Source organism: Bos grunniens, chromosome 3 (genome assembly GCF_055505025.1).
Source record: "Bos grunniens cultivar Pamir isolate PY7600 chromosome 3, Bosgru_T2T1.0, whole genome shotgun sequence".
Lineage (NCBI taxonomy): Eukaryota > Metazoa > Chordata > Mammalia > Artiodactyla > Bovidae > Bos > Bos grunniens.
Genome location: NC_141167.1, coordinates 121,108,296 through 121,120,486, shown reverse-complemented (window position 1 = coordinate 121,120,486; position 12,191 = coordinate 121,108,296). Strand labels below are relative to the sequence as shown.

Here is a 12,191-nt window from a genome sequence, read left to right as displayed (position 1 = left end):
GTGAAAAAAACAGCTAAATTCTGGCCTCTCAATGCTTACGTTCTGGTAGGGAAAACAGATCAGCACATGTATGGTTTGACAGGGAGAAAAACAGCAGGGTTAAGGGGCTTAGAGAGAGCCAGGGGTGGGAGAGGTTGCGTTTTTACATATCACAGAAGGTCTCTCTGAGAAGGTGATATGTGAGCAGACACTTAAAGGAAGTGAAGGAGCAAACCACACAAATGTGCAGAACGTGCTTTCTAGGCTGAAGGTGCAAAGGGCCTGAGGTAGGCACATGGGTGGCATTTCTGAAGAAGAAGCCTGTATGGCTGGAGAGCGATTAAATTAAGGAAAGGCCTTCGATCTCTTCTTCACTTGATCTAAACTGAGCACACAACACAATCCAGTAATTGAAAAAGATGTATTAAAGTATTCACAAAAGTACAACAATTGAAAAAGAAAAATTAATGAACATGATGGGTTTTTTACCTGGCTGAATACAGTTCCATTGAAAAACTACAGAGAGCTTGAAATTTAAATGTTAAGTAATCCCTTGTAGGTACCCCCTTAGAAAAACCATGTGCAGTCTTAAGAGGCCTCATTCTGCCAAGAATCAGACATGAAAAGGACAGTCCTGCCATCTGGAAGCAGCCCCACTGTTGTCGTCTAGAGATGAGGATGTTGGGACCCAGGAGAAAGGGCCAAAAGATTCATAGGAGGTGGTTATGAGGAGTTTCAGAAAAGGCCCCAACCCTGAAGTGCTCCACCCCAGTGTGAGCAGCTCCCCGCAGACCAGTCAGTCACAGACCCAGAGTGGGAGGCTGGGGCCCTTGCCCACTGGAGGCGGGGAGAGGAGGCTCACAGCCGTGTTAGCAGAAGCGATAGCTGGTGCTCTGGGTGGGAGCTTCACAAACATGCAGAAAAATAGGGCTCTTGCTCTCAGGAGGTGTTAGGAATGTTCTATACATAGTAGATTCATTGGACGTGCTGAGAAAGGAGGAAAAGGAGAATCCCCTTTTCTCTGTTAAAAAAAAAAAAAGACTAAGAAAATACACACATCAACGCATACACTTGGTCTCCCCACAACGTATTTTCTTCTTCCTTGAAATCTTGGATGGCTGTACAATTCTCACAGTGGGAGGACCCACCAAGAGTGTCCTCATCCTGGCAGCCTGAAGAATGCTGACGTGCATCCCTCCCCTCACTGCCCCCGCTCCCCCTACACAAAAAGGTCTCCTAAAGGTTCCGGAGTTTTCACCATGGAAGCAGAGAAGGCCCAGGGTACAAGGCAAAGCTGGGCACTTTGCAGAGCTGCTCAGGGCGAGTGTTCTTCATCCCTCTTCCGCATGGGGCCTGTGGGCACAAAGGAGGGACAGGCAGCGCAGCCCAAAGGCCTTCCTCCCGCGTGCAACACAGACCAGACACGCCAGGCTCAGAGACGGCAGGCACGCGTGGCGACAAAACCCAGTCCTGCTGACATACATGTCAACAGAATGTGAGCTGGAGTACCATGGGATTCACAGCAGTCTCTCAGAAAATAAAAGACCGCACATATGGGGCAGAGTTTGTTTGTAGCTCATATACTTTTTCTTTGTGTAACCGCCTCCTAAACATCTTTAAATCTAAATTACTCTTTATTTCCTTAGAACTTGGCCTTCAAAGTCTCTCACAAAGAGAACAAGACCGGAAGAAAAAAAGGAAGCAGCTCTTAGGGGACCTCAAACTAAATGAGATGAAAACTAACATTACCTGTCACACCCATTTACCCCCCAGTGTGTTCTGGGACTATATCATCAGTATTTTCAATTTTAAATGAAAAAAATTCTTTACAAATCTAACTGTTTTTAACCTCAAAGTCCTTGAAGATATTATTATAGGAGCCAGGCTGCTGGAAGCATGACTGAAGCTTTATAAAGATTCTCTAGAGAGAGCTCTGCCATACTAGAGACTGGCAATCTAATTATTCCATTTCTGCCTACTTAGAAGGAAATGAAATTCTGCTCCTTCAGCTATATGGGGACTTGTTACAAGCACGAAGGACTTCAGCAAAGAATATACCATACCTTTTGCTCTCCAAATAGTACAGTACTCTTCAAGCCAGTCTGGGTTCTCTATTTCAATTATGTATCGATTATGGTACAGATCCAAAAGTACCTGGAAAGAAATGACTTCTGGCATTGATCCTTTGCTAATCTTGCTATGATGAATCCACAAATCGAGATGATATGCTACAGGGTGTAATTTTATAGTCTACGTAACACTGAAAGCAGAAAACTGCCCTGTATTTTAGAGAGAAAAATAGCAACAGAAATCACATGGTCTTCAAGTGGCATAGCAAATGGATGCTTTCTAAAAACAACTGCCAAACAGGCGATATACCCTGGGCTAAAGGCCATCCTGAACATGCTTCCATCACAGCATCTCCACTCTCCAACTACGATACACACAAAGGCGGGGTAAGCCCTTATAGTAAAAGGCCATGTCTACTAGAATACTAAAAGATCTGCCACTTTCCTCATTAAGGCAAACCACATCTAAACGATGGTGATAGGAATGTGTCTGAATTTTCTCAACTGTAAATGATCCTGAAGGGCAGTACAAAAACAGCAAGGCAATTTATATACACATAGAATCATACCGTCTCTTCATCATGCAACTGGCTCCTTGCACCAGGAAGATTAAATAGAACATTTATACACATCCTTTATACACATCTTTTTCTCCCTCTATGACTAAACATGTGCTTCTCCACGTTCTGGTTTCCAAGGCCACACATACTTATGGGCTACATTTTCTGCACAAGAGTCCAGTTTGGATTTGTTTATTGCTTAGGATATGATGGCGGTCTTCTCAATTTTTCCGAATGTCTGCGTACACCACAGACTCTGACTTGTTAATCCTGTCGCTGTGGTGTCCGCCAGAGTGGTCTAGCTGCGCATATATGACTGGGCCCTGGGGAAGAGAAGCAGAATTAGAGGTATGGAATTAATTAGAGGTATGGCCTTGTGAGGTGCAGGGACAGAAGCGATGATTAAAGTGATATTGTTAGGGTTTCAGAGCGAAGAGTCCCCCCTTTTGAATGTCTTCAGGAATATATGTTCCTTCTTAGGAACAGTATGTCCAGGACTGACTTTAAAACAAGATTGGGTATACTTGGTAACTGTTCAAGATGGTACATAGAGATTTGTCATACTATTCTGTCTACTTCTGTATCTGTTTTAAAATATCTATAACAATATAATATTCCTTCTCAAGAGTTACCCTTAAATACCTGTCACAGAATTCCTCAACTCTTGTAAATGGGATCAGAGTCTCAAGGACAAAGATGGGCCCTTCTGCCAACCCAAGACCCACTAAAATCATGACTTTAAGAATGATATAAGAAATCAACATATGCAGTGCCACTCGAAAATACAATCAATTTGAACATTTTATATAAATAAGTACTTTCACAACCCTTAGAGTCCCTTCCAACCCAGAGATTCTAAAACTGTAAACAACAGCAACTACCACAAAATAGCCTTCTTTAGGGGTAAAAAGAAGTTTAATATAACCCAAAGCAATTGCCCCAATCCAGGGAATCTCTCCTTGAATAGTCTACTACTGTACTTAAGTTTTCAATTTTGAAGTCATAAGATCAGTAGCCACAAGCATGTGGTTTAAAATAAACACTCTTGAAACTTCTATATGAATCTAGAATGGTAGATACATGACATATGCATTTGGCGAGAACCACAGAAATGCACAACACAAAGAGTGAGCCTTAATACAAACCATGGACTTTAGTTAATTATAAAGTTCTCTGTATTAATTCATCAACTGTCACAAAGGTACCACAGCAAGTTGTTAACAATCAGGGAAACTTTGGAGAGGAAGGAGTACATAGGACCTCTTTACTTTCTGCTAGATTCTTCTGTAGACTTAACACTGCTCTAAGACATAAAGTCTACTTTATAAGAAATAACTGAATAAACTAAAATAAACATCCTCACTCCCATCTAGGAGTCCTATACCCAGCGTCCTTTAATGCGTAGCGTGGGGTCCTGTGGAGTTCAGGCACTCCAACTTCCAGAAAAGGGATAAACCGAGCTCTGCTATGGTGCACCTGAAAGATGAGTTACACAGTAACACCGCTGGGCCCATCCGCACGCCAGCAGGGCTGGACCCATCCGCACGCCGGCGGGGCCGGACCCGCCCACACACCGGCAGGCCTGCAGCCTGAACTTCCGAGCATGGCAGTAGCACTGGTGAGCACTAGCCGTGTGGCCTCAGCCCAGGCATATTTTTGACCCCCCAAGCATTGCTGTCTTCATCTCTAACACGGCACTAGCAACAGTATTACACCTCTTAAGACTGCTGTAAGAATCAGATGATATCTACAAGTAAAACTTGAGCAATGTCTGACAGCATTCGAAATACATCAATCATTTTTACCATGAACATACTGTTACACAAATATAATTAAAAGCACACCAACGTTACCAATCAAACAAATCAAGCAAAGTCACTTTGTTTTTGGTCAGTGTGTGATACTTTTCATGGCTGTCACGGGTAATGCAACAGATCATGCTGTTAATGCTGAATCAAACTGAAACCCTCTATATTCATCTCAGAAAGCTGCCAGTTAAATGTGATTCTAAAAAATAAAAAGGTAAACAAACAAATGTTGTTCAAGTCATTATTTAAGGTGGTTTATTACATAGCAATAGGTAACCGAGACACTGTATGAGTGGGAAAGAGAACAGAGAAAGCAACAGAGGAAAATAACAGAATAACCTCTGAGTCAGTCAGTAAATATTAAGAAACTAGGAAGGTCTTTCATGTGAAACAGTATTATTGTCTTTCATGGCACGAGAACACAACAGTTTGTCGAAAGGAACTGGGAAAACACTGAAGGATAAAAGGAGCCCCTACTTACTGATGGGTTAGTTTCTCCAAATCGCTTCCTAGCGTCCTCACTCTTTACCCCTTAGAAGCTCTTTAGGCCAGCGGCTTTGTTAAATGCCTAGAACAGCCCCTGGCAGACTGCGGATGCTGGATGAAAGGTGGATGAAATAATGAATCTAGAGGAATTCTCACCAGCATTGGGGATTGGGAACCTGCCGGTGAATGTAGCTCAGTTTTGACTAGCTCTCTAAAGTCTGGTCCGAGGGAGATTTGGAAGCTGATGGTACCTCGAGTCTCTGTGGAACACGCCTCAGGACTTTGACAAGAAGTCAACCGTCTTCTTTGGCTAAGACCATTGAGGACTTCAGGAGAGGCCAGTGAACCAAGAACTTGGAAATGCACCTGCTGTATCGCTAAAACATTCACTTTGGGGTGTTTGAGAGTTAAAACAATATCAGTAATAACAGCTATGCTAACCTAGCTGTACTGTACATCCTGACACCTTTCCTCGTCCTCTATTTTTTTTTTTTTTTTGGTGCTGCCACAAAGAATTACAACAACCAAGTGAAAAATCACTCCATACATATATATTTTCCTCAACTATTTATTATACAAATAATCCTTACTATTAAAAATGTTTCAAAAAATTAATTGCTTGACCTAGGTTTATTCTTTTAGTTCCAGTTAGAAATGAAATTATCCCTGGACACTACCTGCATGAAATTTACTCTAATATAAAAACACAGTGGTGACCGAGTAGGGAGAAACTCCAGGAAGAAAGGGTTATGGAAGAGCAAGGAGACCTGTCTCTGAACACATATTAATGTCTTAGAAGCTATTATGTCCTGAATTACACTCTCCATAGCCTCTGTAGCCCTTCAGAATCTGAACCTGGTCCTCCAGGCATTAGTGGGATCACCCTTGACACCCTAACACAGATATCAAGATCTGCTTTAACCACATGCTCACTGACTGTTCACAAAACGCATTTTCAGTATTTATTTCACATCACCAAATACAGATGCGAAACAGTGTGTGTTGTGACATTTTTTGACATAAATGAAATTATCAAAACAAAGTTGAAAAGAACTGGATATAGGCAGGACAGAATAAGTATACATCTTAAGAGCCACACGGATCTGGGTCTAACACCAGCTCTGGCAGTAACTACTGACCTTGGGCAAGTGACTAAACGACAGTGGAGGAACTTACCTCCCAGGACCGCCGTGAGAACTAAATGAGACAATACAGGTGTTGTACTTCTGGAGACCTTACATATCTAGAGACTAACGTGACAAAAACATAACTTTCCCACTCACTGTCCTCCAAAAATACTTGCCCCCTGTTTTTCTTGGCTGTGCCATGTGGTATGCGGGATCTTAGTTCCCCAACCAGGGATCACACCTGTACCTCTGCAGTAGAAGCTTGAAATCCTAACCACTGGACTGCTAGGGAGTTCCCACTTGCCTTTTGTATACCAAGCTTTGTTTCCAGAAAAGGATCTAGAAAACCAATTGTCCCAAAGATAGACACACAAAGATGATTTGAAATCAATGTCATTCAAAACTAAGCTTTACAGAGAAAGATACTCCAAACTCCTAAGTAGTGCCTACCTGACACCCTTCCCAACACAACTGCCCACTTTGTTTGTGGGAGGAGTCCCCCCTGCCTTTTTTTTTTTTTTAATTAATTTGGAAACCAACTTTATTTGTGGCTGTGCTGAGTCTTCATTGCCACGAGCAGGCTTCTTCTAGCTGCAGGGAGCAGGGGCTGTTTGATAGTTGCGGGGAGCGGGATTCTCTCTGTAGTGGCTTCTCTAGGTGCGTGGGTTCCAGTGGTCGCGACTGGTGGGCACTAGAGCACAGGCTCAGTAGTCGTGGCACAAGGGCTTGGTTACTCTGTGGTATGTGGGATCTTCTCGGACCAGGGATTGAACCTGTGTCCCTTGTATTGGAAAGCGGTTGCTTAACCACTGGACCACCAGGGAGGTCCAAGAGCCCTAAATTGGTTCTGGTGTTCACTCACTTCACTCAGGTAATTTGACTCCACCCTCTCCTGCCCCCGGGGCTTCCCTTGTGCCTCAGCTGGTGAAGAATCTGCCTGCAACGCAGGAGCCCTAGGTTCAATCTCTGGGTTCAATCCCTGGATTTGGGAAGATCCCCCGGAAAAGGGAAAGGCTACCCACTCCAGTATTCTTGCCTGGAGAATTCCATGGACTGTATAGTCCACTGGGTCGCGAAAATCAAACAGGACTGAGTGACTTTCACTTTCACCTCTCCTGCCCCCCTTGCACAAGATGGCAAGAGGCATCAGCATGTGACCCACTCTGGCCAAGGGAACTAGGAGAAGTTTGCTGAGGGGCTTCTGGTAATTTTCCTTCATAATAAAAACCACCTGGGAGGAGATTCAGCTCTTCCTACAGGTGCCTTTTTTCATGAGCTGCCTCAAGGCATGGCAGTCATTTTGAGGTTGAGGGAAGGAGCCTGAGAACAATGTGCCCAGAGGATGAAAGAATAAGATGGAAAGAACTTGAGTCTTAAGGACACTACTGGACCACTGTTCATTAGTTTTAATGAACACAGAGGTACCCTGCTTTGGGGTCTCTTGTGAGTTCACAAATCTCTTACTGTTAAAGGTATTTTTAGTCAGGTCTTCTGTCACTAATCTCCCAATTATAACAAAAATAGTGGCCAAAGACAGATGAGTAATACAGCACAATTCATGCGCTGCCTGGCTATTATGTTTTCACCTTTTGTAAATTTCCTTCCTGGCGCACTAGTATTGTCTCTCTTTTGATAAAATAACATGGAGTTATTTATCCACTCAAATAGTAATGACTAATGCTATTAGACTCTCAGATGATGCCTGCAGGTAGAAAATGGAAGGCTTTGCTGATCAAGGAACATGTCTTGATAGACCCACTGGAAGAAAGTACTAAGGGATAGTTTGCAAATATTCCTGCCACGTGTCCCCTTCACACATCTGACTGCGTACGTGGATAGTGACTGCCTAAACCCGTCCTTATAAGGCACAGTAGACCGTGTTTGCTTGTGTGTTTGTGTGTGTGTGTGTGTGTGTGTTAGTCGCTCAGTCGTGTCTGACTCTTTGCAACCCCATGGACTGAAGCCTCCCAGGCTCCTCTGTCCATGAATTCTCCAGGCAAGAACACTGGAGTGGGTCGCCAGTCCCTTCTCAGGGGATCTTCCCGACCCAGGGATTGAACCCAGATGTCCTGTATTGCAGGTGGATTCTCTACTGTCTGAGCCACCAGGGAAGGCCACAGTGTACCATGAACCCTTATAATTAGCAAAGGAAAAATGAGAAGGTCGTTAGACACCAACTTGCCCTAACCCATTATTTAATAAGAAGGTGTTCAGACATCAACTTGCCCTGAGCCATTATTTCAAAGATTAAGGGAACGAATGCTGAAGTTAAATAATTCCCTGCAAGTTCACACCATTAGCTGGACCCAAGAGTCAATACTAGTTTGTAACACATGACTAACCCTTAATACACTAAGATGTCTATCTAATAAATATGAAGATTTCCTCAAGGTTGTTTGTTAGGATGTACATATAAAAAAGTTCTCCATATCATGGAAAAGCTTGAAGATGATCCCAACAAACCAGGAGCCTCTGAGGTTCTGTAGGGCAGGGACCAGGTGATAATCATCTCTGTGTTTCCCATGTTCAGCTAACATTGCATATATGCTGAGCGCTTAGATGTGTGTGGAAGTGATACATACAATGCAAAGATCAGGTTGTCAAAACAACTGCTACGTTTGGTTATGCTCAATTTATAAAAAGTATTTAATCTCATAAATTCCCTAATAAGATGAACATATTAGGTCAAGCCAGTTTTCTCCAAACAGAATCTGCTTCAGTCTGAATAACTGGAAGATAGAATATCAAAAGGATTCTGGTGAGAACAACTTCCATAAACTCCTCTGGTGCTCAGAGAGGTATTTCTGTCACACACACTGAGGGTGCCACGTGATGGTGAGTAAGAGCACACACAAGTGTCACCTGAGGCCCTCTGGTGCTCAGGAATTCTGTGGAGTATTTGAAGCAAATGTTTTAACCCCAGAATAGCAGCCCTTGTTTTAAGGTGACCACTGAATGAAAACCTAAATAAAACAAAAACTGGAAGATAAAGCTGCAAGGAAATCACAGTTCCAAGTCTCATGTTGACTGGCAAAGGCTTTATAAACTCCAGAATCAGGTTAAGGCAGAAAATATCTTTAACAAGTTGTACAACTATAAAATAAAAGATACATTATTACTTGATTAAAAATAACCAAGTAAGACAAAGGCAGGTAATGTCACTTAACAGAAACCCTGATTTGCAACATGTTCAGCATTATGTGAACCAAGAACTTCCAGATGTCCAGGCTGGGTTTAGAAAAGGAAGCAAAACGAGAGATCAAATTGCCAACATTCACTGGATTACAGAGAAAGCAAGGGAATTTCAGAAAACATCTATCTCTGTTTCATCAACTATGCTAAAGCCTTTGACTGTGTGGATCATGACAAACTGTGGAAAGCTCTCAGAGAGATGGGAGTACCAGACCATCTTACATGTCTCCTGAGAAACCTGCATGCAGGGCAAGAAGCAACAGTCAGAACCCTGTATGGAACAACTGACTGGTTCAAGATCGAGAACGGGGTCTGACAGGGCTGTCTGCTGTCACCCTGTCTGTTTAATCAAAACACTGAGCACATCATGAGAAATGCCAGGCTGGGTGAGTTACAAGCCAGAATCAAGATAGGCAGGAGAAACATCAACAATCTCAGATATGCGGATGATACCACTCTAATGGCAGAAAGGGAAGAGGAACTAGAGAGCCTCTTGATGAGGGTGAAAGAGGAGAGTGAAAGAGCTGGCTGAGGACTAAATATTAAAAACACTAAGATCATTGCATCCGGCCCCATTACTGCATGGCAAATAGAAGGGGAAAAGGTGGAAGGAGTGACAGATTTCTTCTTCTCGGGCTCCAAAATCACTGCAGATGCTGACTGCAGCCATGAAATCAGAAAATGATTGCTTCTTGGCTGGAAAGTGATAACAAACCTAGACAGTGGGTTGAAAAGCAGAGACATTACTCTGTGGACACAGGTCTGTATAGTCAAGGCTATGGTCTTCCCAGTGGTCATGTATGGTGTGAGAGCTGGACCATAAAAAAGGCAGAACAGCAAAGAACTGATGCCTTCAAACTGTGGTGCTGGAGAAGACTCCTGAAAGTCCCTTGGACATCAAGGAGATCAAACCGGTCAATCCTAAGGGAGATCAACCCTGAATGTTCACTGGAAGGACTAATGCTGAAGCTGACGCTCCAGTATTTTGGTCATCTGATGCACACAGATGACTCACTGGAAAAGTCCCTGATGCTGGGAAAGACTGAGGGCAGAAGGAGAAGAGGGCATCAGAGGATGAGATGGCTGGATGGCATCACCAGTACAATGAACATGAATTTGGGCAAACTCTGGGATCTGGTGATGGACAGGGAGGCCTGACGTGCTGCAGTCCATGGGGTCGCAAAGAGTTAGATACGACTGGGCGACTGAACAACAACTAGAGAGAAGAGGCTTTCGGGGACCTGCACTGAACACAAAGAAAATAACCCAGGAATCAAACTGTGGGGAACACTGAGGCTCTCCTCTCAAAACTGACCTGAGGTCCGGCTGCAAACACTGAAAAACGATAGTATAGACTGACCCAGTGCGTGAACTGCTTCCCACTAACCTCCAGAAAATGCCAGAGTCAGGACTGGGCAGAACCCTGGGAGTGTATTCACAAGAGAGCTGAGCCTGGCTCTGACTCAGGGACAGCAGGCACAGCAGGCTGGGGTCTGGATGCTGAAAACAGGGCAGGCGAGAGACGGCAGCCACTCCAGTCTTCCTGCCTGGAGAGTCCCATGGACAGAGGAGCCCGGTGGGCTACAGTCTATCGTCTCGCAAAGAGTCGGACACAACCGAGCGACCAGCACTTTCATTTTTGAGTGCCTTCACTATGAACAGACAACCAAGGATCACTGGGCATTTGAGGAAAGCTTCTAACATGAAGACAAAAACTGTAAGAGAAAAAAGGGAATTCAAAAGAAACAGTAACAGAAGAAAACATTTTTTAAAAAATCATATAAAACAAGAAAAAATTATACAGAGAGATAAGACAATGTATTCATGAAAACAAGTATGGGCTACTAGAATCTGAGAATAAGTAATAGTTCTTGAAAATTACTTGAACTATTACTATCTTCCTCTTAAGGAAGAATTTAAATATTTAATAAAAGTTGGAGGATAAAGTTGTAGAGATTTTCCAGAAGAAAATTGCAAAACAGAAAAAATAAGAAAGAACTGTTCTAGGAAATGATCCAACTCTTAACAGGAATTTCCAAAACAGAGAGTAAGAAAATGGAGGAGGAAATTTTCCAGAGAATAATGCAAGACAATATCCTAAGTGAAGGACATAGCTTCCAGATTGAAAGAGTCCACTGAGTAGCCAGTATAATGTATGAAATAATCCCACAATTTTATAAAATTTCAGAACACAAGGGATAAAAAAAGACGCTAAGAGAAGGAGAATAAAACTGGCCCTACACAAAGGAGGAGGCATCAGGACAGTATCAACTTCTTGGCGTTGGAAGCTAGAAAAATCAGCAATGCCTCAAAATGCTGAAGGAAAATGATTTCCAATCTGGAATCCCACCCAACCAGATTCTCAGTCAAGCTTGAGGGAGGAGAATAAAAACAATTTCAGACCTGCTGAAGACAAACATATTATTTTACAGTTTTGGAGGTCAAAAGTTTGAGATGGGTTTCACTGGGGTGAATCAAGGCATCAGTAGAGCTGCGTTCCTCCTGGGGGCTCCAGGGAGAATCTGCTTCCTTGCTTTCCCCACCTTATGAGAGCTGCTTGCATTCCATGGCTTGTGACCCCTTCCTTCATCTTCAAAGCCAGCAGAATAGTCTTCAAATCTCTGGCTCGGACCCTCCTGCTTCCCTCTGATAAGGACCCTTCTGATTACATTTGGCCCACGTGGATAATCCAGGAAAATCTCCCCATCTCAAGATCTGTAAGGTAACGATCTTGACATGTAACGTAACATATCCCACAGGTTCCAGGGCTTAGGATGTGGACATCTTTTAGAGGTCATTATTCTGTTTACCATACAAAGCCTCAACATTCGTATCTGCTGTGCATCCTTTCTCAAGAAGTTATGGAGGATATGTTCTACCACACTATGGGGATAAAGTAAAAAGGTGAGGATCTGAGGTCTGACAGAAGCGAGAGAAAGAAAATTTCTTGGGAGGGGAGGCCCAGGATGA

General features: G+C 43.2%; 1 protein-coding gene across 2 annotated transcripts in view; it reads right to left on the bottom strand.

The window, feature by feature from the left end:
* Window positions 1–386: 386 nt before the first annotated feature.
* The window catches only part of MPZL1 (myelin protein zero like 1), an 82,176-nt gene continuing 70,371 nt past the window's right edge, over window positions 387–12,191 (bottom strand). For both annotated transcript variants that reach the window (XM_086393939.1, XM_086393940.1), the window contains one exon: window positions 387–2,931. In XM_086393939.1, the coding sequence (XP_086250065.1) occupies window positions 2,830–2,931 (102 nt within the window). In that variant the 3' untranslated portion in view covers window positions 387–2,829. The remainder of the gene's footprint in view (window positions 2,932–12,191) is intronic.